This window comes from Hemibagrus wyckioides, linkage group LG20 (genome assembly GCF_019097595.1).
Source record: "Hemibagrus wyckioides isolate EC202008001 linkage group LG20, SWU_Hwy_1.0, whole genome shotgun sequence".
NCBI lineage: Eukaryota > Metazoa > Chordata > Actinopteri > Siluriformes > Bagridae > Hemibagrus > Hemibagrus wyckioides.
The window spans coordinates 6,575,328-6,600,247 of NC_080729.1; the positions used below are offsets into that span (position 1 = coordinate 6,575,328).

At 40.3% G+C, this 24,920-nt stretch overlaps 3 protein-coding genes across 10 annotated transcripts; 1 reads left to right on the forward strand and 2 right to left on the reverse strand.

Annotated features, from left to right (window-relative positions):
• Positions 1-83: 83 nt before the first annotated feature.
• On the reverse strand, positions 84-11,039 carry hnrnpl2 (heterogeneous nuclear ribonucleoprotein L2). Of its 3 annotated transcripts, XM_058418287.1 has the most exons (14): positions 10,882-11,039; positions 8,458-8,576; positions 6,975-7,212; positions 6,752-6,839; positions 6,273-6,367; positions 5,404-5,476; positions 2,963-2,995; positions 2,484-2,552; positions 2,049-2,302; positions 1,838-1,959; positions 1,261-1,462; positions 1,105-1,162; positions 702-809; positions 84-582 (listed from the first exon to the last, which is right to left on the reverse strand). In XM_058418287.1, the coding sequence occupies exons 1-14, from the start codon at positions 10,966-10,968 to the stop codon at positions 524-526; spliced, it is 1,605 nt and encodes a 534-aa protein (XP_058274270.1). In that variant the 5' UTR covers positions 10,969-11,039; the 3' UTR covers positions 84-523. The 3 variants fall into 3 exon arrangements, with proteins under 3 accessions (XP_058274270.1, XP_058274271.1, XP_058274272.1); XM_058418288.1 differs by lacking the exon at positions 2,484-2,552; XM_058418289.1 differs by lacking the exons at positions 2,484-2,552; positions 2,963-2,995.
• A 519-nt stretch (positions 11,040-11,558) lies between these two features.
• On the reverse strand, positions 11,559-18,984 carry LOC131370980 (serine/arginine-rich splicing factor 7-like). 6 transcript variants are annotated; one of them, XR_009207485.1, is made up of 9 exons: positions 18,813-18,984; positions 16,519-16,760; positions 16,220-16,396; positions 15,994-16,068; positions 15,439-15,477; positions 15,277-15,321; positions 15,099-15,185; positions 13,910-14,306; positions 11,796-11,934 (listed from the first exon to the last, which is right to left on the reverse strand). XR_009207485.1 is itself a non-coding variant. In XM_058418654.1 (8 exons), exons 2-8 carry the CDS (start codon positions 16,746-16,748, stop codon positions 11,862-11,864), a joined length of 726 nt encoding a protein of 241 aa, XP_058274637.1. In that variant the 5' UTR covers positions 16,749-16,763; positions 18,813-18,984; the 3' UTR covers positions 11,559-11,861. The 6 variants fall into 6 exon arrangements, 5 of the variants coding, with proteins under 5 accessions (XP_058274637.1, XP_058274636.1, XP_058274639.1 ...); XM_058418654.1 differs by lacking the exon at positions 13,910-14,306 and having other exon boundaries at positions 11,559-11,934; positions 16,519-16,763; XM_058418653.1 differs by lacking the exon at positions 13,910-14,306 and having other exon boundaries at positions 11,559-11,934; positions 18,813-18,980.
• A 2,570-nt stretch (positions 18,985-21,554) lies between these two features.
• chchd2 (coiled-coil-helix-coiled-coil-helix domain containing 2) lies at positions 21,555-24,516 on the forward strand. The gene is made up of 4 exons (XM_058417896.1): positions 21,555-21,756; positions 22,395-22,644; positions 23,076-23,247; positions 24,225-24,516. The coding sequence occupies exons 1-4, from the start codon at positions 21,710-21,712 to the stop codon at positions 24,233-24,235; spliced, it is 480 nt and encodes a 159-aa protein (XP_058273879.1). The 5' UTR covers positions 21,555-21,709; the 3' UTR covers positions 24,236-24,516.
• Positions 24,517-24,920: the final 404 nt, after the last annotated feature.

Consider the following 24,920-nt stretch of genomic DNA (forward strand, 5'->3'; position numbering starts at 1 on the left):
TAAATTATATATTTAATTATATTTTAAAAATGATTAAAAACGTGTCACCCAGAGCCTCGTGAATGGAATACATGACTTCTATGGATATTTCTCAATTTATTAAAATTCAGCAAAGTCACTGAAAACAGATTCTCACACTAAATAGCTGCTATATTAAATAGCCATGACAAAGAACTAATCATCACTAATTTTATTTTACAATTAGAGAAAAATGCAGGCTTTCCTTTACAGGCTGCCGCTTCGAAAAGTCAGGCGCTGAGCACACAGCTAACAGTCAATAATGGAAAGCAATTTAAAAAAAAAAAATACAATAATCAAAACAAGAAAAAAACTGGTACAAAAGCATTTCACCTTTCTCCTCTTCTATAAAAACAAGATTTTAACAGTTCTGCCAAGCTGATTCTCAGCGCACGCTGTGGCTCACTCAATAGAAAGACTTTCGATATTAACTGCACACATGAAGGACGATGAACATAGGACAGTGAAGTTGTGGCGGTGCCGAGCTTGTGATGATGGCCGTTTTTCAATTTGCGTGCTGCGCAGTGGAGAAGCACAGCTTTAGTGTGTAGGGGTATGGGCCATCTAGAGTAGGAAAAACAGGAACACAAAAGTATAGTAGGTCAGAAAAGTAACTAGAGCAATCAGATTTATCTGTTCGATTATTTCACCCTCATTACAGTAAACAACTCTCCAACACTCACTAGGGTTCTTCATTTGGTAATGGTTCATCATGGCAAGGGCTTCCATGGCATCATTAACAGATTCCCACTCTAGAAGCCCTGAAGAGCTTCTCTCAGATGAAGCACCACCTGCAGTAAGAAAGGATTCATTAGCACTAACACACAAAACTATTACGCTGCTATCCTCACCCACACAATTCAGGTCAGTCTCAATGCTAAACACGCGATATTTCTTCTTAAATTAGACTTCGAATTTTTCTCCTAATCACCACCACTTCACTTTGCATATTTCTTTGATACACATTTTTGTATCACGTCGCAATGCATCGTTGCACCCCTAACAGTCACAAAATCTAAATCATATATTTTTCTCTCAACCACCACCACCACCACAAACAAATATAGCCCTCAAGGAGTCTCTCACCTTTTGCTGCAAACAATTTTATATTAGATGGACTCTTCAAACCAAGTTCCTCACAGATCTGCCAACAGAAGAAACAGATGCTTATGAATGACAGGTCAATTAAACCCTATAAAAAAAAACAAAAAAACAATCTGCAACTCAGGCTGCTGAACTGACCTCAGAGAAGATTTCAACTGAGGCTTCTGGGGCGGCATTAAAGAAGTGCAGGACGTTGCTCGGATGCTGGATGCGGTTCTTGGCCGCCTGTTCTGGGGAGGAAAAGCGGTTGTTCCGACTGCCGTGGAAGTCTTTAAAGCTGCTGCTGCCGTCCTCTAGCTCATATGACTGACCTGGCATGATGGCCTGCTGCTTGGACACACTACAAGGATGAAGAGAGTCTGATGATGTTTCATGAAGCTGCAAATGCCAATTCTGTCCTTATCTAAGGTTGTTTGTAGCCTCTTGCCAGTAAGATACTACAAATCCTAGGACAGCAACTATAAAAGTCAATAAAACCAAACTATACCAAAAAAAGGCTGCTTTCGTTGATCCAAACATGTTGACGAAAATTTGCAAAAAAGATTTCAGAGGTTTTACTCTCACTGGTTCCTGACTTTTCAGACACCCCATAGTTAATAGCAGTGATGTTTTGCAATATAGAATGTAAAAGTGTTTTAAAAGCATTATTTACATAGACCATATCGGAAACATCGACTTTGATTTCTTGAGAGACGTGAACAATCACAATACTTGCCAGACATTAAGCTTCTGGTTGAATAGGAAATAGTTGTTTAGATGACAAATGGCCCGGTCGACGGCATAGCAGTCTCCCATTTCCACCATGGCAGCACCTGGTTTGCTCTTCATGAATTTCACCTGGAAATATCATCAAATAAATAAAATAATCTTTTTACACCTTAAAGAGATCTTCAAAAGTATATGTTGTTTAAGCCTTCTCTGCTTACCCTCTCGACATTGCCATAGAGGCAGAAGATGTTGAACACCCTGTCTGCATTTATTTTGGATGGCTCCAGACCATAGACCATCATGACAGGTGACTCTGCATGAGCACTGTATTCCCCTGGAGGTGGTGGTGGTGGGGCTCCGTACTGGCCACCGTAACGCTGACTAGCGCCGCCCCTGCGTGGACCTCCCATAGATGGACCAACGCGGCGTCCGTCATAACCGCCGTAACTCTCGTCCTGGTACCCATATCCACCTGGCAAGCAGACACACGAACGACGATGGCTTAAATTTAACCTCCACATATCGTTGCAAATCTGAATGACTCAACACAGCACCGTCTTACTGCCACTGTGGATCTATGCACCCGAATTAAACAAGCACAATCACTCCCCGTTTTGTGAGCGAATGTGTTGGGTGTCCACCAGGAGCCTTACCGTACTCTGTAGGGTGGTGTCCCAGCAGAGCCGGCTGCCTCTGGCGCTTGTTGGAGTGGCCATTCATATCTGAGAGGCAAGAGAGGGAAGGAGGCCATGAAAGGGAAAAGAAGAATACAGTGACAGGGAGAAAGGGTGGAAGATGAATTTGCCAAAAAAAAAAAAAATGTGTAGCTTAATATATAAAATTATACGTAGCTTAAAAACCAATTGGATAGGAAAGAGTGGAGACCAGAAATAGACGGCAGAAAAAGAGCTACACCAAAAATGAATATGCAATTGGTAGATGAGCCCTAGACAATGTGAACCAGCACCAATATGTGTGGAAAAGGAATGCAATGGAGACAAGTATGAGCAACTAGCTCAAATCATCAATTGCCAAATAAACAATTAAATCAGTGATTACATGATGTATATTGAGAGAAGAAAAAAAACAAAAACAGGAAGGATAAAAATAAAAGCCTGGGATGCACACACACCTTGTTCGCCCTCATCGCCATCAGCGTCTGCACCTGTTCAGGTACAAACATTGCAAACATGAATCTCAAACTCGTTTTGTGGCATTTTCTTCAACGCAAGACAACAGTTCTTAAAGCAAGGGGCTTAAACTAAGGGGCTTAAGTGTCACATGCCCTGAACATAGTACAAGAAAAATATAGCAGTACTACTGATGCAGCACAGCAACACGAAACTGGAGTCCACTGGATAAACAGGCAAATGGAGATTGGAGAGGGAAAGCGATAGCAAGTTAGGTACATATCAATTTGTCAGAAAAAAAAAACCATCAAAGCATCACTCCAAGACAACACAAGCTTGGGGATACTTACAGCTCCAACTCAAGGGGAGGGGTAGAGGGTGATGCGGGTGGCACAGGTGGTCAATTAGCCAAAGGTGAGATCCTCTTCCTCTCTGTCACTTGAAAGTTAAAAAAACACGTTTCCATTTTTTTCCTCCCAACTCAGTTTAGTTTTAAAGACTCCGTCCTCTTTGTCCGAGACCAAAGTGCCGCCGTGGCTCATCCATATTCTTCCAGGAGTCCATATTTTTTCTTTTATTTAAACATACTGTCCATGTCATCACACACAGCTTGCAGCGTGGTGGATTTTTGCTCATTTCAGAGTCCCACTAGAGACAATGCCAAACCTGCATCATATTGGAAGGTGTTACAAAGTAGGTCATAAGACTAAAAATAGAAAGGGAAAAAAAAAAAAACACACATTGAGAGGTAAAATAGTTAGGGAGATCTAGAGATGGGAGGTATGCTGGATAATTAGTATTCTGTAATCAAAGGTGTCAGCATGTGGTCTGTGTGGGTGACCTCTTCCTCATACGGGTGGTGTATCAGTTCTTGCAGAAATCAGAGCTATTGTCAGTAGGTCATCGCGGATGCTTTTTGTGTGGTATGTGGGCACATTTTGTTCAAGGAGTCGAGAGTGAGGAACAGGGAGCAAAATACACAACCATAGATGAGTAGGGTTCAGAGGTGGTGTTTTTTGTTTCTTGAATGACTTGTCCTCTGTGTGCATGGGCTGGATTTTTTTTTTTTTTTTTGTCTGTTTGGAACATGTGTTTTTCCCCCCCTGAAGATTCCTTTATCAGCAGTTGGTGGTGTTGGTGCTGTGTCACAGTGGGGTGGTGATGGTATTCTTTCAGTGGCATGTGTATTATTTTTCTAACACAAATAATCAGAATGTGTGTCATGCCGTAGGGTGGCGCGTCTTCGTGGCTGTGGTGGTTCAGTGGTGGTTCAGGAGATGAGGAGTGTAAAATGTGTTGTATCTCTTGTGTAGAGTGTCGGAATGGCATGGCTTCTCTATCATGCTTATGCTTTCCTTCTGGTTGTTGAAGGAGAGAGTGCTCTTGCAGATGTGGAGCTGAGAAAACTGACATGTCTTCCGTGTATGCAAAAAGTGCACTCTTCATTGTCCAAGTGTGTTGTTGCAGCTGATGTTTTGAAGCAGTTTACATTATTTGTACAGTGTAGAGGAGCAACTGGCCCATAAGCAGGCAAATTAAAAATTGATAAATATATATATATTTTTTTTAGTGAGTGCAAAAGGCACTTCTCCAAATACCTTTTAAGTCACTAAATTGGTTAAAATACAACCTAAAAAACACAATAAGCACATTCACCTCAAGATTCCAGAACCTTTTAAGGAACTAAAACCTGAAACCATCCACAATGAGCTCTACGCAGTTCCTGGACAAAACCCTGCTAGACATTTCTACTGCACTGCAGGGGTGGTGAACCTTGTGCAACACAACGGAAGTGAGATAAAGGGACTGACATTTCCAATAGCACTATACTAGTCTCCACAAAACCCCCTTACATACAGTTATATGATGTAAACAGACAGATGCTGAGTAACACAGAGTTTGAATAGTTTTGAATAAAGATGAGCCACTATATCATGAAATGATAAAGCACTAAAAGCTCTTAAGAAAGGTTTTTCTAACTATGGTTACACGAGGCACCTTTGTCCCCCCAAAACTAACTATCGGCCCTGATATCCCCTGTGGAAAGTTCCAGAGCTCCTGAAATGGTCTAGGTTTCCTCAAAATGGTCCTGGATTAGAAAAATGCTTTTTTTTTTTTTTTGTGAAATGGCCAAAACAGTAACACCTTAAAATATTTCCCTCAGTGATGCATACTTAGTGGTCCAGTTGCTCCGTTCAACCTTGCCTTGTTAAGAAAAAGAGCTCATAATATTCTGAAAATTTCAGAAACAAGGTCACAAAAAACCTCTCTGCTACCTGCCATGCCTCAATGACAGCAAGGACCTGTGCTAGGCTGCACAATTAAGCAACAGAGCTCCTGAAGTCTAACATGACCCACTCCCACCCACTTAGCTATTCTCCACAGTGGCAGTAAGAATGCTGAGTTGTGTCAGAATACAAAGATGTCCAGCTGCTCACGTTACCTTGGCTGCTCAGGTTTGGATTGGTATAGTCCCATGTGTCCTGGTCATTCTTGAACACGTTGAGGCGTGTTGGCTGTGAGGAGGAAAACTAATCATTAGGCTTGTTTCCAAAAGGTAATTCTGCCAATATCAGAATATCTCAGGTCCACATCCACTACTAATACTCTACCCTAATAGAATGAAGAGAGAATAAAACTGGATCCATAGAAGGAAAAAAATAAATAAAATCATACTGACTTTTGCAAAAAAGTTTTAATTTGGTATGTGTGCGTAATCTAAATGATGATCCTGTAACTATATTAAAGCTTCTAACCCATCTGATACAAACAGCAGACGATGTGCGAGCTGGTTAACTATAGAACAATCTAACTAAGCTAAATCATTAGAACAAAATGGTTGAGATTCTTTTCAGAATTCAAAAGGAAGATATAGGTATTTGGAAAATGTGTCCAAAATGTCAATATTAAATTGTATACAAGGTATTCAGCATAACCATACTCTTGCTTGTGTGATATTGCTTAATTTATATGGCTGATAGCATATTTAAGAAGGAGAATAAAATCAGTGTTGGTGGACCTATGCTAAGTAGATCACCATACATATTGCATTATTTTAAAGACCAACTTTTGAGCCTGGTTAAACGTTTTACAGGCAACCAGAAAGTGGGACTTAGCAGCATCCTGGCATTTCCACTTGCCCAGTGGACTAGCTAATAAATTAATCATTTGCCCATACCCGATATAGCGTAAAAGCATGTAAAAGCAGACGAATGGACACACTACCTACACTCCTGCTTTTAACAAATGGATACTACTGTGTTTGTGTGTGTGTTTTCTAAATATATCCCAACAACACAGAGCTCCACTTACCTTGGCATACTCAATCTTGAGTGTGCAGCAGCCTGAATATATATCAGCACCATTGAGAGAGGCTTTGGCCCGCTGTGCACTCTGGACTGAATCAAATGTGCGAATAATTAAGGAAAAGAAATACACATTCTAACATCACAGCCACTATTCAACAAGCTCTTACAAGGCAGGGTCATTCAATCATTCATCTGCAGTGACCACTCAGTGTTGTGATGAATCCAGAGGCAGTCCAAGGAACACCATGACACAAAAACACACTCTAGATGGGACACCAGTCCATTGCAGAGCACATATACACACATGCATAGAGTGAGGCTGTTCACTGAAGCCAATACATGCTATTCAGTGCATTAGGGAGGTGAGATGAAACCAGAGGAAAATTTTCAGGAGAACATGTGAAACTCTGCAGTGACAGAAACTCAAACCAGGGAATGCATGTTGTAGGCAGAATTGACACATTGTCTAAAGCAGTAAAGGATATTCCACCATGGCCTGGACACCATTCTTCCTGAAGATGACAATTCTTTGAACAGGACCACAATTGTTGCAGATGGTATACAGCACATCCTGCAGGATAAGAATAAAAATATTTAAAAAGTGTAAAAAAATTTGTGGCTGTGGTTCTATATGTAAATCACAGCCATGACTGTTCATGTACAAATAATAAAGTAAGGAAGTTGCAGAGTTGCTTGAGTGTATTACCGTGGTGATGGGATAAATGGGGTTCATGATTGTGAATAACAAAACATTATTAACACTGCGCGAGTCGTCGGAATCGCCGGGCCGGGAGATCTTCTGACTGGTGGAGTAATTCACATAAGCAGGATTTCCAGCAATGTAGATCTGGTTGTCGTTAGCGTATGTTACAGCGTTGCAAGAGCCGCTCATGTCCTCATATTCAACTAGGGCTTGGCGCTTTTTGGGCATCAGCACCACATAACTGTCGAGACAGGAAAGAATCTGTCTGAACCACAACCATTCATTTTCCAAATACCAAAGGTAATGCAGTTAAGGGGAAAAGAAAACAAAGGCAATCAAAGTATTTCCCCCCTAAAATAATGCCACAAAATTATCATTATCAGGTGTGTGAATGGAAGGATTTGAAAGTAGATGATGCTTTGAGTTGAACAGCCTTTATAACAATGGAGTGCTGGAGTTTTGCTGCATACTTTTGAACCACTGCCATGGAAACTTCTGCATTTTTAATGCGGTCTCATAAAATGTGTTACATGATGTTCCTTTAAACACGAAAAATCAGTTTCATTAACAGGCCTGCTGCTGGTCTTTAAAGAAGAAGGAATGAGTATAGGGCTCATTTTGGCAACACTGACAAATAATAAAAGCAGCAATTTTCAGCGGTGAGCGAGGCACAAACATAGTAGTGAGATGTCAGTTACTGTCTCGGTTCGTTTTGGCAAGCCAAACACTGATTAGAGATGGAGAAGGTGGCGGCATAATTGCTTTTTTCTATTTGCACACGAATGAGATGGTTCTGCAGCTCTCACAACCACAAGCTAACGAACAAACAACAAACCCGGACATGAAACCAGGACCGCATAATATTTGGAGCAGTTGCAGGTGAGGGGGTGCCCCAGAATAACAGATATAGTGGTTAGGAGTTTTGTTTGGAAGCTTGTGCACACAAATGTATAAACAGCAAGCATCTCTCTCATTCAACATGCAGCTTAAACACAGACATACTAAACAGGACTATTATGCAAGTGCAGTTCAGTCATTTGAGCTGCATTTAAAGTGGTAACTAAGATTTACTCTAAAAACGCCACCGGTTTGGCGATAGAAAATAGACGATGACACCAAAATACAAAAATCGTTCCAGAGAAAGCAGCAGGCTTTCATTTTAGAAAAGGGGCTAAGGCAAGGTTATAGATGCTGCACAGGCAGGTTTACAGTTTAAGACACACCTAGGTGATAAAATATCTACACACCCCTGTTAACATGGTAGGTTTTTATGATGCAAAAATAAAGAAAAATTAAACCAAGATAAATCATGTTGTGAAAACAGAAACATTTCAGGGAAAAATAGGGAGAAGAGAGTCACAATAACCTGGTTGCACAAGTTTGCACACCCTTTTATAATTGAATTAACATTCAAATGCTTACTCTGAAATGAGGTAGCAGTGCCAAGTTACATAAAGTAGTACAGCAGATTATGAGATGCACATACCTGATGGTTCCAAATTCCTGCAGAGCTTCAACAATGTCTGCTTCCAAAACTCCATCCACCAACCCTCTTATGTGGACCACAAGGGATGGGAGAGGTTTGCGAGGGTCATCATATCCCTCCTGTAATACACAGTGGTCATAGAGATTACACAAAATGACATTAAAAATATGAGTCAGAAAGCTCAACACAAATATTAACAATTCTGTGCAAACCCCCCCCTCCCTCAAAAGTACACAATTTACTACAGTTTGTGATCCACTGAAATATAACAATATACACAGATCAGGCATAACATTATGACCACCTGCCATCACAATTTTGCCCTTGTCAAACTCGCTCGAATCTTCGCACTTGCCCATTTTTTCCTGCTACTAACACATCAGCTTTGAGGACAAAATGTTCACTTCCTGCCTAATATATCCCACCCACTAACAGGTGCCATGATAAGGAGATATCCAGTGTTATTCACTTCCTGTCAGTGGTCATAATGTTATGCCTGCTCGGTTTAGGCTGACATTCAAACTCACCAGGCTATATAAAATTAAGATTATGCAAAATATGTCTGAAATCAAACTTGACACTGAAAAGATTCTCCTTGTGACAGAGTATAGGTGATAACTACATTAATGGCATCGCTCCAGTGCAAAATTACTTTAGTCAACACATCTGGAACCACAACCACATCTGGAACAAAGGGAAATTTTTTTTTGCAGAACTATTCTTTGATGTTCATCCTACCATGTCCAGTATTTTACTGTGGTTAAGCTCGAAACTAATCTGTACCTACCCATTACATAAGGAATAAAACGGCACATATTCTAATACAAGCATGCCTTTTTAACCATTTCAGTTATCTTCCATGTTATGTAATGTCTGTTAGACACCTTGTTTCCTTTTGTGACGTACATTACAGCAGCGATAAACAGCTGTTCCCTCACTTTTCTTTCTCACTCTCGAAAAAAATCTATGAAGTGCAAAATCCCGTCCTGCGGACATGCCATAGGAGGAAAGCCTACTGATAGTGAAGACTCCTTACATAAATGTTACATAACTGTCTCAGTAAAGAAATGATTATAATATTAATGATTATGTCTTCATGTGGCAAAACCATCATATAAGCTGTTACTATAGAAACGATGACATAAGAACAAATGCAGCCAGCAGGATTGTGTGTTGCCATTATAGATAATTAATCAACGCCTTCCGACCAATTATTCAGCAGTGTTGTGGTATAACGAACTGAGGGAAAGAAGTCCTTTATCACCACACATACATTACAGCACAGTGGAATTCTTTTCTTCGCATATCCCAGCTGAGGAAGTTGGGGTCAGAGCACAGGGGCAGCACCCCTGCAGCAGGGAGGGTTAAGAGCCTTGCTCAATTGCCCAACAGTGGAGCTTGGTGGTGTTGCTGTGGCTTGAACCCGGATTCTCTGATCAACAACCCAGAGCCTTAACCACTTGAGCCTTAATGTCACGAGACCTAACATGTAATCCGGAGCAATTAGGTGAGCTCTCAAGTTCACTTTCGTTCAGTTGTTGTTTAACCGGTTTCATCACACTGACTATTAGTTGTCAGGCAAAGCTGAAACCCAAACAGTTCCCAGATACCTTGATGAACTGTGTATGAACTTGAAGTCTTAACACTATTCATGCTTTAGGGCACATCCCCCCCCCCAACCCAACCCAACCCAACCCAATCCAACCCAACCCAACCCAACCCTGGTCCTGGAGTAGCCCTGTCCTGCACTTTTCAATTATTTAACTAGTTAACAATCCATCCTGGATCTAGGTGTGTGTGTTAATCTGGGGAAATCAGTTAGACATGTGCAGGGCAGGGCAACTTGTGCTTTACTGAGATATCTGGAATACTGCTTTATTTGCACCTAGAGCATTATGGGCGTGAATTATTGTAATGTAGTTAATACCTTCCCATCCAGTGATAAATGCTGAGCTAGATTTAAAAGGAATCTTAATTAGCTTTATCAAGCACCATCGCACTAAACAGGCCCTGTGGCCTCTTGGGGCGTTCTTCCACGCGACTTCTGCTAACTTGCTAGCTAACTACATTCATTCATGCTAGCTAGTCGTTAAAGCTCCACAAAGCTAACCAACTAGCAACGTAGTGGTGTCATGTTCCTGCACCATTATGACCACGAGTAAGTTTATATTTGTTAGGCAATGCCTCTAGAACGCATTTTACTTCACATAATCCCCGTGCAATAAAATGGAGTCCGCTGAGTTTTCGGCGGAAAAAAAGAAGAAGAAAAGAAACAAAGGCGTTCGGCTTAGCAAGCTAACAGGGCTGTGCGGCTAGCTCGCGCCACTTGCGCGCGAGGTCGCAAAAGCGTACTCGGCTTTCGAAAAAAACAAAAAATAAAGAACAGAAAGTGTAAGGTTTTCTCCAGACGCGCGTGTTACTCACAGTCGCCATTCCTCCGTCGTTATCGGTTTTTTGGCGCTTCGTTGCCCTGCCTCCCTCGCTGTAATACCGGGCCGTTTGCGTAGCCATGTTGTCCCGTTAGGTTTTTTTTTTCCCCCCACGTACCAAATGAAAATGGACGAGAAAAAAATACGAGAACGTGTGCCTGCCTTCTGCGCGCTCCTATTGGTCAGAAAATCACAGCGCTCAACCAATGAGAAATGTACAACAGCGTTCAAACGCTCTGTGATTGGACAACTATTATTATTATTATTATTATTATTAATATATTAAATGAATATAAATATTATTATAAACAATATTAATATTTAATATCAGTATAATTGCCCAATACTATTATTAATAATACTATTCTAATATATATATATATATATATGACTGAATAAAGACTATAAAACTTACAAGAGTTTATGACCAGCATTATCTACTTCTCTAAATGAATCAGCATTACTACATATTCTTAAAATTCCAAATGTGTAAATATTGACCTATGTTCAGAGCTTATTGTTGTCTTATTGTTACGTGAAGCAAAATGGCAAATTTCCACTTCACGCTAAATGTAATTGCAGAAAGATAAGTGGATTGTGTGTGCAAATAGGAAGCATTTACATAAGAAGGTTTCACAAGGTCTGTAAAGCCCTTCTGTAAACGTTCAGGTCTCGTGTCATGCTAGAACTCTTTATTTATTTTTGTTCATTTCCAGTGTAAACTTACAGGCAAACCAGAAAACTCAGTACAGTCATCTTATGGATACTATAATTTCTTTCTAATTAATATGTAAAGCAAAAATATACAATTTATAATTAAAAGGAGGGAAATAATATTTATGGTAACAATCATTTCAAGGTCAACAGACATTAGAGTTAATCAGTTTCAGACAAGCAGATTCTATAAGTTACTAAGATTAATGTGAGGAAAAACAGGGCAAAGAAAGCAAAATAAGGTGGATAAGTGATTTGGGTTTAGGGTTTCTTCTCCACTCGATCTTCATCTGGGGTTGTGGGGCTTTTTTTCGGGCTGGGGGACCTGGAATGGCTGGAACACAGAGAAAGAGGCTTTCAATGAGGAGTATATCCAAACACTTAAAAAAAAAAAAAAAATATCATCCATGAACTTTGCACAGCTTCAACCATATTCCTCCTGGATGGCTCTAAATCCACTGTTTGAGCATGATCTCTTTCAGTGCTGCTTGAGAAACTATAGAACACGTTAAATCTACACATAACAGGACTTAAAACAATCAAGAGCTACAAATACACTGGTACTGAAAGCTTAAAAAAAATAAAAGCTTCTAGCTTCTTGTTTAAATCTGTCACATAGTTGTGAATGTTAAAGACCTCCAAAGCAGCTGAGAACTACAAACAAAATTAAAGAAAACACTCCAGCATTTTTTTGCATCTGTAGTGTGTGTGTAGTAACCACTGATACTTTCGTGATAACTGATACATTTCTCTGTACTGAGAAAAGAATGAAAAAATTATTAATCAGAAATCACATAATGAAGGCAGAAGTTAAAATGCAATAAACATTGACTATATAATTAGGAAAGGATAAATCCTGGGTGCTTGAAATATGCAGAATCTGTCTTAGTAAATTATTTGTTTTTATTATAATTATTTGTACTTGTCCAGCAGACAAGCAGGTTCGACACAAAGAATTATTTTTTAATTTTTATTTAAAGTTATATTTCTCAACTTATATTACACTCATGTTTCATTTTACTTTTAAATGTTAACCTGTATTTTTTTTGGTTGCTTTCTGCAATTAAAAACTTCAATCTATTCTATTGCAAAAGACTATATCTATACATGGCACATGCAAAGAAATACTATAAAGCAATGATGGCTTCAAAAAATAATAACTAAACGGTGAGAAATGAAGTGTAACAACACTTTTGCTGTTTAAAAATACATCGGTCATCTCAGGAACACTGTGTACAATTTCATAAGCAAATCAGCTTGCAAGATTGTCTGAGCATCATGGAGTATCTGCCAGAGTTTTTCTGGAGAGTCTGACGGTCATAATTGTTTCTGTTTTTACAGATAAAACTGGACAGACTTCATTATATTTTTCTGAGAAAAGTAATGTTATTGGAAATATTCTTTTTATTTTTTCTTAATTTTTAATTAATTAATATTTTTAATATATTAATATAATATTGAAATATATATATATATATATGAGAAAAAAAGACCCTTTTAATAAAAAAGGTTTATTACCTTTTCATTTCCTTTTGTTTGCAAGTTTTATACTATACACATTATTTTTTAGCCTAGTTAGTTAGGTTTCCAGGCAAACAAATACGGATTTGGGCTTTTACTTGTGACAGTCAACGACAGAATATTTACCCGAGTTCCCCTCATGGTATTAATCAAACACTACGATAATAAAAAGTCAATTTTCTTACTTTTTTGTGGTGTCAGCGTGTGATCAGAACCCTATGGCATGAAGAACTAAATGATACAACTGTCTTTATTATAAGCAAATTTTGTGAAATGCAGGTTTCTGTTCTTTTTCTTAGTTGCAGGGAAATGTGTTAGACACATACACTACAAATGAGGTGTATAGCTAAACGCTGGAGTATTTCTTTAAAGTGATGAGTAGCTTGAAGCAAACTGCTGCTGACTGCAACAGGGTCGAGACTGCTTCACCTAATGATGGACCATTTTAGAACCCAAGAGTGCCACCATCTCACATGAGCCATCTACATATATTTCTAAATCCCTTATGTATAACAGTAACACAGTATCCAGAAAATCTCACCTAATGAATTTATCTAATCCAGGGTTAGACTGAAAACACACACACAAACAAACACACTCACTCAACCATGTGTGTTTCCCTTTCACTTGCACTCATTCACTAACACGTGCACACACTCACTCTCACAGGGGTGTTAATAATCACATGCGCTGCACATGTTCAGCATTAAGTACAGGTTTACAGAGAATCTGGCTTTATTAGAACCAGGGCTCATATCAAGAAGGACAGTAACTCTTGGGTTGGTTACCTTTGCAGACAGTGGCGGAAACAACATACAGAGAAGCGACGGATGCTAGAACTCGAAGACACACGCGCAGAGGTCTTGAAGACTGATCTCTCGTCTCTCTCTTTCTCTCACACACCCTTCTCAGAAGCTAAGCATGAAGCCAGAGCTTTGAAGGAAAAAAAGGGAAAGGGGGGAGCCCAAAACTCTCAGCCCAGCATTTCTGGTCTGCAGTAGTAGTGCATGGGATGGGAGTGGGGAGGGTGGAACAACTGTTTGAGTACGCGCAGGATGCCCTTGGACGATCTCTTTAAAGCAGCGCGGCAGGAGGCTGATCTCGGGTAAGCTCTTTTGTCACCCTCCTGGAGGACGTTTAACATGGCAAGGACGAGCCCTGGTCAGTGCCATCCACTCCCGCACTCTTTAAGAAAAGACAAGAACAGCCTGCAGCAATTGGTCACCGGAGTCTGATCAAGACAGATTTGTGCTTGCGTTCTTTTTTTTTGGCGGGTGATCTCGTTCACTCTCTGTAGCTAATCAACTGGATCTGAGGGAGAAGAGAGATGAGAAGATTCCTAAAACCGTAACCCCCCCGTCCCTCCCTCCCTTAAACAAAATCCTGACTCTTGGAGTCTTTCATAAAATGTGTGTGTGTGTGCGATTTTCTTCTAATAGCTTAACAAGACCATCTAGACTAGGTGACCTTCAAAATACCAGATATTTCAGACAATGTTAGGAATTTAAATACGGAGTGGGACTGGAGGGCTGGGCTGATGCCCCCTCATTCATTTTTGGAGTGATTTAGATAAGAATCCCTCTCTACTGCATCTAATTTATCTGCTCCTGCTTCATCCTGGTATCCATCTCCGTCACCTGCCCGTCCATCCGTGGCTGGATCTGCGTCGTCAGACTAACGGTCTTACCTCTGGTGGAAGCTGTGCTTACAGGACAAACTATGTAATATATAGTAGACTATTTTTAACTAAACTAAAATGCTATGATTTCTGACTATCAACAGGTTTATCTAAGCTGACTTAATTCAGAAACATGGCATTTTGCAGTTAGGTGGGACCTTGAAGATATTTTATTTCACATAATTTCACATAACATCCTAAACAAAAAAACATGCTTTTAGAAATTTGATCAGAAAAATGACAAGGTTAGAGCAGTTTTAGAAAAGCAGATATGATATGATTGGAAACCAGGAACTTACCTGCGCCTCTTAAGGCTGCGAGAGCGGGACCTGGATCTGGAGCGAGAGCGCGAGGCAGATCTAGATCGAGAGCGAGACCAAGAGCGACTGAAAAAGCATAAAATCACAGCATTCTTGGGTCAGGGCTAGGCTCACTAAAAGCAGAAAGAGAAATAACAATTAAAGACTGGTGCTATACCTCCGAACAGGAGTCTTTGATTTTGAGCGGGCTGGAGTGCCAGACCTGGATTGTTTTAAAAGAAAATATATATATATTACTAATTTATTTGGTTATAATGTCCAGCAAAAAAAATGGAAACCTTTAATGGGAGTTACAGCCACTGTGATTGAACAAAGTTACCTGCTCCTGCGCTTTCCATAAGATGGAGATCGGCGCCTCCTAAGGAGACAGGGAAAGAAAGTGTACATTTAGTGAGGAAAAAGTGACAATGCTTATATATTGGATTTCTATAAGCACTTTGCCTTACTTCACCCACTAATGTACCATCCTAACACAGCCTGGAGCAACAAGGCTGGGCAAATTTTGCTTCTGTTGCTTTTTTTTTAACCTAATTAAAAAGTACATAATGTCTAAATCAATCACAGTGACTCCCCATGTCTACATAGGTTTCCTTCAAGTGTTCTCCTAACTTTCAATAACTGGTAGTGTAGATGTGATGTGGATGTGAGTGTAGATGGTCCCCTGTGGTGTACTAGTGTCTGAATCAAAGGGTGTATTCCCACATCATGCCCAGCATTCCTGGGACGGGGTCTGGTTCCACCATTACCCTGACCAGAATAAAACGCTTACTCAAGATGAATGAATTTAATAATTGAATTAAATTCACAGCCCCCAATCTGTGTGAGCACCTCAGTTTAAATGCTATGGATAATAATAGAATTAAAAAATTCCAACCGGTTATAGCTGCGGCTTCGGGATCGTGAGCGATGGCGGCGACTCCTTGACCTGGAGCGAGATCGAGACCGGGATCTGTAAAGGATAACAAGGATAATGCACTTCCCGGCTCGCACTTAATTCACCTCATTAAATCTGAATAGCATTAATTGGCAAAGGAAAAGGTTAGGTTAAAGACACATCAGCCTTTGATATCAGGGGGCCTGGGTGTTGAATCACTTTGCACCTGCTTCGACGTCCTCGCTTGCTGAAGCGGTAGCAGTCGTAGGCGTAGTGTCCCCTGTCGCCACACTGATAGCATCTATCATTTGGATCAAATGGACGGCGACTGGCTCGGCCATATCGGCTCTTCCTAGACATGCCCGTTGACAGCTCCACACGAATCCGAGATCCACACAGTAGTCTGAAGTGCAATGAGAAATCTCTAAGACACCGCAATAGAAATTCTCCAGGCAGATTTCCTCTAAATGCTTACAGAATACCTACTCATACATTTCCAAAATGCTCATGTTTAAATATACTTACTTTCCATCCATTCCTTTCACCGCATCCTCTGCATCTCGGGCATCTTCAAATTCCACAAATGCGAAACCAGGAGGGTTCCTGGCCACCCAAACGCTGCGCAAAGGGCCGTAGTACTCGAAAGCCCTCTCAATTTCTCCCTTAGCAGCACCTTCTCCCAGATCACCAACATACACCTTACACTCCAAGTTTCTGGAGGAACTGCGGGATGATGAAGATGAGTAGTACGACATCTCTCTCCTTACCTGCTGAGAAAGAAAATACTCAGATCTGCAAAGACTAATAATGAATTCTTAGTACAGGATTCCCCAGGTCCGGAACTGAAGGTACGGAGTACGGCTCAGTGCTTATTGAGCTTCTGGGCTCTCAATGACTACCAGCAAAATGGTCAGGACTGTCACAGGATGCATACCAAACAGTTCCTTAATTCCCCAGAAATCATCTAATCACAGGCTAATCATCAGAAAGGTACTTCTGGAGTACATTTTAAAGTTTGTACAAAGACACCTGTTAAACCTGCAGAAGATTTTGTGGTCAGATGAAACCAAAGTGAAACGTTCTGGCATGAATAGTGAAAATTTCCAAAACAACTCTATCCAGCTGTGAAGCATGGTGGTGGAAGCATGGTGTTTGTGGGGGTGTTTCTCAACTTGTGGGTGGATGCACATAGCCATGTATGAGAAGAGTTTTGATGTTGAAATGTAATCTGCAAAATCTCTGTAAATGGGGTGGAAACTTGTATTCCAACAGAGGACACTCTCCCCTGTGGCATAAGGCCACAGAACGAGGTCCACGGTCAATTTAATGCTCATGAGCTACAATACATTTGGCAATGTTTTGGGACACCCCTCCAAATTATTGAATTCAGGTGTTGTTTTTCAGGGGTTGGGCTCGGCCACTTAGTTCCAGTGAAAGGAACTCTTAATGCTTCAGCTTCATACCAAGACATTTTGGACAATTTCATGCTCCAAACTTTGTGGGAACAGCTTGGGGATGACCGCTTCCTGTTCCAACATGACTGCACACCAGTGCACAAAGCAAGGTCCATAAAGACATGGATGAGCGAGTTTGTTGTGGAGGAACTTCACAGAGTCCTAACCTCAAAACCTTTGGGATGAATTAGAGCGGAGACTGCGAGTCAGTCCTTCTCATCCAGACCTCACAAATGCTTCTAGAGCAATGGTCAAAAATTCCCATACACACACCTTGTGGAAAGCCTTCCCAGAAGAGCTGGAGCCGTTATAGCTGCAAAGGGCGGGCCAACTCCATATTACATTCACGTGCATGTAAAGGCAGACGTCCCAGTTTTGGAATGGCTCGCAGTCTCCGCTCTAATTCATCCCAAAGGTGTTCTATCAGGTTAAGGTCAGGACTCCACACCAAACTCCATGTCTTTATGGACCTTGCTTTGTGCACTGGTGTGCAGTCATGTTGGAACAGGAAGGGGTCATCCCCAAACTGTCCCCACAAAGTTGGGAACATGAAATTGTCTGAAATGTCTTCGTATGAAGCTGAAGCATGAAGAGTTCCTTTCACTGAAACTAAAGGGGCCAAGCCTCAATGATCTGGAGGGGTGTCCCAAAACTTTTGCCAATATAGTGCATGTTGTGTCGTGTTGTTCGGAACAAATCCCATTTACACCCATGATGTTTTCTAACCACTCGAGGAACTTTAATATAAGTACCACCTTTAATACAAGTAACATTTAAATGAGTCTCACGCCATGACAATGGAGTCGTGTTTATGCACGTTCATTATGCCCAGGGCAACATGTTTATAGTAAACAAAGTCAGCAGGTTTGCAAAATGAAGTCGAGAAGAAGCAGCCCAGAACAGGACCTGCGCAATGTTTTATATCATGTCTAATCTAAATAATAATAATAATAATAAGCTGTTGAAAAACTCACGTAATAAACAGACGATTAAATACCCAGCTTCACATCAGCTGTTTCTCTAAATCAGCCGCGGGTATTAGCGAGCTGGTTAAATTACCTAGCAAAGCATTTTTTGCTACGCAACAGCCTAAAATATAACCATATACTTTAATTTAAAAAAGGTCGTTAGCTAGATAATTAGCTACGTTAATATGTTACTACTTATACTTACTATAGCCAGATATTTCTTTCTAATCAGATATTTCAGTTTCCTAGTTAGCGCTTCCTAGGTGGTTAAAGGTTAAAGCGTCTATGCAACGCTAGCTAGCTAGCTAATGCGCAATGTAGGCTACAGCTAAGGGGACGGGAAATGCGCTAAATTAGCAGGTTAGCTACCACGACGCTGGTTATAAATGACTCTTACCTCTTTGCGATAATTACTAAGTCCAGATTTCGAAGATGAACATTAAAAAGTGCACAGCGGAAACGAAGACGACTTTCGTTTTCAACGCTAATGAGTAGCATTAGCTAGACGTGAGGAGGAAATGAGCTGGTTGTAGCTGCAGTGGGAGGAACAACAACAATCCAGCTGCTTTTGGCTTCCCAACAAGAAGAAGGCATGGAGAGCCATTACTGCACATAAAACTGACCTATTTCTTTTGAAATGAGGTTTCAGCGATGCTTGAAATCAGCAATGAGTAGAGTCGGTGAAGGATAACATACAGGATTATATTTATGTGCAAAATAATCTTTTAGTGTTTAGGTTATATATACACACACATCTGCACTATAGATATTTGCACCGACCAGGCATAACATTATAACCACCTGCCTAATATTGTGTTGGTCCGCCAAGTTGCCACTGTTGGGCCCTTGAGCAAGGCCCTTAACCCTCTCTGCTCCAGGGGCGCTGTATCATGGCTGACCCTGCACTCTGACCCCGACCTCCAAGGCTGGGATATGTGAAGAAAGAATTTCACTGTGCTGTAATGTATGTGTGACAAATAAAGGCGATTTCTATTTCTATATTTCTAAGATGTTAGCAGCAGATCCTTTAAGTCCTTTAAGGATCATCCATGGATTGTCCAGCACATCCCACAGATGCTAAGTTGGATTGAGATCTGGGGAATTTCGAGGCCAAGGCAACACCTCAAACTCGTTGTGCTCATCAAACCATTCCTGAACCTTTTTTGCTTTGTGGAACGGCACAATATCCTGCTGAAAGAGGCCACAGATATCAGGGAATACCGTTTCCATGAAAGGGTGTACATGGTCTGTAATAATGCTTAGGTAGGTGGTATGTGTCAAAGTAACATCCATATGGATGGCAGGACCCAAGGTTTCCCAGCAGAACATTGCCCAAAGCATGACACTGCCTCAGCCAGCTTGCCTTCTTCCCACCTTCTTCTATTGCTCCATGGTCCTGATGCTCATGTGCCCATTGTTGGTGCTGACTGGTCTCCGGCTATGCAGCCACATATGCAACAAACTGCGATGCACAGTGTATTCTGACACCTTTCTATCAGAACCAGCATTAACTTTTTTTAGCAATTTGAGCAACAGTAGCTAATCTGCCAGCTCGGACCACTCACGCCAGCCTTCACTTCCCATGTGCATCAGTGAGCCTTGGCTGCCCATTACCCTGTCGCTGGTTCACCACTGTTCCTTCCTTGGACCAATTTTGATAGATCCTGACCACTGCATACTAGGAACACCCCATAAGAGCTGCAGTTTTGGAGCTGCTCTGAGCCAGTCGTATAGCTATCTCTATTTGGTGTATGTCAGACTCATCAACTTTGAGGACAAAATGTTCACTTGCTGCCTAATATATCCCACCCACTAACAGGTGCCATTAGGAGAAAATAATTAGTGTTATTCACTTCACCTGTCACTGCTCAAAACGTTATGCCTGATTGGTGTATTTTCTGTGTGGTGAAATATTTACTTCCCACTGAAACAGCTTGCTCAGTGGTGTCTCTTTTTATAGTCTTTATTTCAGATATTTAAACATTTTTATGGTAGTTCAGTTGGTGGTGAATGTAGGGCCTGTCTCAGGAACACTGGAGCTGAAAATGATATATATCCTGGATGTGACGCTAATCTATTCCAGGGCATCATGCATACACTCACTCACATTTTGGGGCAATTTAGTATCCACTAACTACTAGGTTTTTGGTATGTGAGAAGAAACCAGAAAATCCAGAGGAAACTCTTGGAGAGAATGTCCAAAACTCAACACAGCCAGTAAACCAAGCTCAGGATCAAACCAGTATCCCATGAATACTGAATGTGATCATTCAGCCACAGTATGGTTGAGGTCAGTCCACTTCATCCATGTCTTCACAGGGCTGGAACAAATTTGGGCCTTTTAGTTCCAGTAAAGGTAAATTGTAATGCCACAGCATAAATGGCCATCCTATACAGTTGTGTTCTCTTAGCTTTGTGGCAACAGTGAGAAAGAACAACACATCGATATGAAGGTCATGTGTCCATATACTTTTGAAACATAGGTCATAGCCATTATCTTATATATAAAGTTCAGTAAGTATAAATAATGTAAACCTGAATATGGAATATAAGCTTATGAAAAGTGCTTAATAACTAAATTGTACTACTACTAGTACTACTACTACTAATAATAATTATTATTATAATAGGATAATCTTAAAACGCATTTTATCTGCGTTACTACTAATACGTTAATAAAATAAAACAAAATTGATGAGGGGAATGATGTAACAGTCTGGAAAGTTCCCCGGATGACCTGTCATATCAGCTGACCAGAAAGAGCCGACTCTTTCGCCTCCCAAACGATTCATCGACAAAAACAGATGGATGCGCTACACATGTTCATACGTATTTTTGCATTAATCGTATCTGTGGTGTCTGTGTTTCATTAAACACGATTTATTTTTCAATTATACTGATAACCACGTCCTCATACACCTACACACTTAACCACACGCAATACAAACAAGTATAATTTTATTTTAGCAAACAGCAGTGATCATAATGAAGATCCTCATAATTAATTACCATATACTAAAAAGAGGTTTTCCTTGAAGCAGTTTGATTAAACTCTTCAGAGTAACAGCATTGCTTCATCAATGAAGAAGGACCCATATGTAAGTTGCACATGTTCATCTAAAAGAGTCGACTCGAAGAATCGACTCATTCACTAACGACACATTACTACTAGCGCACAAGGTTGAAGGTCGGACAGACAGAAGCTGTCTACAGCTAAACGGGTAGCGGAGGATACCTACCATAGCCTTACTTTAAAGCTTTCAGCATTGATTGTAATTATTTATAACATATAAAATGCCAAGAGGAAGTCGTAGCCGAACTTCAAGGATGGCTCCCCCAAGGTAAGATAGCTATGCTAACTCTCAACTAACCAAACTAGCTAGCTTGCTAGCTTAGCAAGACCTACGTTAAGTTAATGCGTGAACTGTCGCACTATTTTAGCTATCTTGCTCGTCAACAAACTCCTACTGAGATTTTATTTAGTTTGTAGATGTAAACGGATACGTGATTAGCAAACAAAATCTTGAATGTAGTAATATTTTAAGACTGAGTGCCTACCACATGTAATTTGACGTTATTATGCTATTTGTGAATGTGAGTATAGTACCAGGGGTTCATCAGACTTTTTTGTAGGCAGTATAAATTTTTTTAAAGAACATAATCCAGCTGTTAAAACATTAGGCACTTTATTTGGATGTATAAAATAGTATAGTGTCAGGAATAAAAGGCCTTTTTTAAAGATGGTCATCCCTCATCTGAATATATTAAGCTGTGATTGATCAGAAACAGCCTCGATGTAACAGCAGAACACCTAAAAGTGATGACCTTCAAGAGAAACATGAATGACTGAAATCTCCACAGTTACTCAAATTATCTAAACCAGTAGGTTACACTGTCGTAACAATTACTGGCAGCCATAAATGCAGTTATTACACCTGTTGCATCAGTTTGTGTTTCTTGTTGATGTTTACAATCACAGCTATTCCTCCCGTCCGGCACCACCGCCAGTGGCCAGAGCAGCACCTCCACCAGTTCCTGCACCTGCTCCTGCATCTGCTGTGACTACACCTGCTACAGCTCCCAGACAGCCAGGTCTGTTTGCCCAGATGGCCAGCACTGCAGCGGGCGTTGCTGTTGGATCCGCTGTGGGGCACACGATCGGCCATGCCATGACGGGCGGCTTCAGTGGCAGCCACTCTGAGGCTGCCAGGCCTGATGTCACCTATCAGGTAAATGTATAACATGAAGATCTGATCAGACGTAACATTATGAGCAGTGTCAGGTGAAGTAAACACCTGTTTAGTGGATGGGATATATTAGGCAGCAAGTGAACGTTTTGTCCTCAAAGTTGATGTGTTAGAAGCAGGAAAAATGGGCAAGCGTAACAGACGAGCAACTGTTGCTCAAATTGCTGAAAAAGTTAGTGCTGGTTCTGATAGAGAAGTGTCAGAACACACAGTGCATGGTGGGTCAGGGCTGTTTTCACAGCAAAAGGGGGACCAACACAATATTAACCAAGTAATGCTCATAATGTTATGTCTGATAAATATATATATATATATAAATAAATAAATATAATTTCCCCTATAAGTGTCTTTCTCTTCTACAATATGCATGCTTGTGTATGCTAAAAAAAACATGCACTGAATAAATCTTTCAGGAGCCTTATCAGCCTCAGTACCAGCAGCAGCCCGTGTATCAGCAGGAGCCATTGCAGCAGAATCCCTGTGCCTATGAGATGAAACAGTTCCTCGAATGTGCACAGTCACAGAGCGACCTCAAACTGTGTGAAGGATTCAGTGAGGTGCTCAAACAATGCAAATTCTCCAACGGTACGTATTGGTGACAGGTGTATGATTTTTGGCATTGCTTAGACACAATTTAACTGGATGCTAAAGTTCTTCAAAAGTTATGTAGTGTGTGCAGTTTTGTCTTCACTTTGTAGGCTGAGTCTAGGTCTAGGCTTTGTAGGTCACCTAGTCTAGGTCATCGAGTGGAAAAATGGCAACTGTGTCTTACATGTTTATATGACTTTCTGATTTCACTGCATAAACAGTTTGACAACATTTTTAGACTGAGGTAATTGTTGGCATGATTAGGATTTAACTTTAAATGGCTATATGGTGTAAGCACCTGTGATGTGATGTGATGTGATTTTCACCAGTGCATTGAGAAATAGGATATGAGGTTGAGATTAAAGGTGTTTTCAGTGTCTTTAATTTTCTACAAAACGGTATAACATTTCAGAAGGCCATTTATTCATATGTCAGTTTCTTTGGATAGTTAGAAGAGGAAATAGACATTTTGAACCTGTTTAAAAACCTGACATAGACGTAAATTGGATATTAATGTTGTTATTTAGTGTATGTCGTTAAAGGTTTAATATGAGACACTGTAATAGCTCTATATACACCATCTAAAGTCAACTAAAACACAAATAATGCACTAATGCGCATGAAAATCGGTTTGTTTGTTAGGCTTCAGACTAGCTTTCTTTGGCAAAATTGCAAGGCAAGCTTACCATAATGGCTACATGGATTCACCAAAGGTCCAACAATTTATATACAGATTTACTGTTGTAAGATTATTGCAACTTTCCTATCTGCAGTAACACTAAACCACATGGCTTCTTCTGTCTCCACTGTGGTATAAAGTGTATACACTTATTGTGTATTGGTTTTATTATAGTTTGATCACAAATTCCTTATTTAAAAGAATAGTAGTGTATTCCAGCCATGAGTGCATGCAAACCTGTTGGCATGTATAACTGCAGAACTGTACACTAATACAATGTCATTTTCTTGTGTAGGTATGCCCTGAGACCAGAATGGAGACATCACTTAGGACTCTTTTTAATTTACACACATTCAGAACAAGGAATACTTTAGAAACGCAGTTTAGGAGCTGTATGCATTTCTTAAGAAGAATCGTGGCATAATTGTTCAAGACTTATTTTTGATTTATATATATATTGGTTAATTTACTGAAAATTTCAGAATTGCATATTGTACGTAGTTTCAGAAGATTGCTGTACATGTGTCTGAACAAAAACACAATAAAGCTTAACCACTGTTTCATCATTGACATGGTGAATTATGGAATTATGACTGAGCCTATCTTTTTTTTTTTCCAAAATGAATGGCATCATTACAGGCTTTCTGATGCAAAACGCACACATGATATTCTGTTCAATCTGTACTCCAATTATTAAAGACGTGTGATTCATGCAGAAAAACCAGTTATAAGTATAAATAAATATAACAAGATCATTTCTGATAGGTTATTTCTAGTCAGTGGTTTTGCAATTCTTTCTGTTTTGCTGTAATTTTCTTCCTCTTTCTCTCCGACACACAGACTTAGGCTTCTACCTCTTTTTATAGTATCATACACTATATTGCCAATAGTTTTGGGACACCCCTCCAAATCATTGAATTCAGGGGTTGAGCTTGACCCCTTAGTTCCAGTGAAAGGAACTCTTAATGCTTCAGCTTCATACCAAGACATT

Bases quoted from the DNA above. Each gene is read 5' to 3' on its own strand.
- hnrnpl2 (XM_058418287.1), bottom strand. From the start codon at position 10,968: ATGGCTACGCAAACGGCCCGGTATTACAGCGAGGGAGGCAGGGCAACG. The intron at 8,577-10,881 runs GTGAGTAACACG...TGTGTATTACAG, and splicing joins ACGACGGAGGAATGGCGACT to GAGGGATATGATGACCCTCG. The intron at 583-701 runs GTGAGTGTTGGA...TTCCTACTCTAG, and splicing joins TTACCAAATGAAGAACCCTA to ATGGCCCATACCCCTACACA.
- LOC131370980 (XM_058418654.1), bottom strand. From the start codon at position 16,748: ATGTCGTACTACTCATCTTCATCATCCCGCAGTTCCTCCAGAAACTTG. The intron at 16,397-16,518 runs GTAAGTATATTT...ATTGCACTTCAG, and splicing joins GTGAAAGGAATGGATGGAAA to ACTACTGTGTGGATCTCGGA. The intron at 15,478-15,993 runs GTTGGAATTTTT...CTGTCTCCTTAG, and splicing joins CGAAGCCGCAGCTATAACCG to GAGGCGCCGATCTCCATCTT.
- chchd2 (XM_058417896.1), top strand. From the start codon at position 21,710: ATGCCAAGAGGAAGTCGTAGCCGAACTTCAAGGATGGCTCCCCCAAG. The intron at 21,757-22,394 runs GTAAGATAGCTA...TTACAATCACAG, and splicing joins TCAAGGATGGCTCCCCCAAG to CTATTCCTCCCGTCCGGCAC. The intron at 22,645-23,075 runs GTAAATGTATAA...TAAATCTTTCAG, and splicing joins GGCCTGATGTCACCTATCAG to GAGCCTTATCAGCCTCAGTA.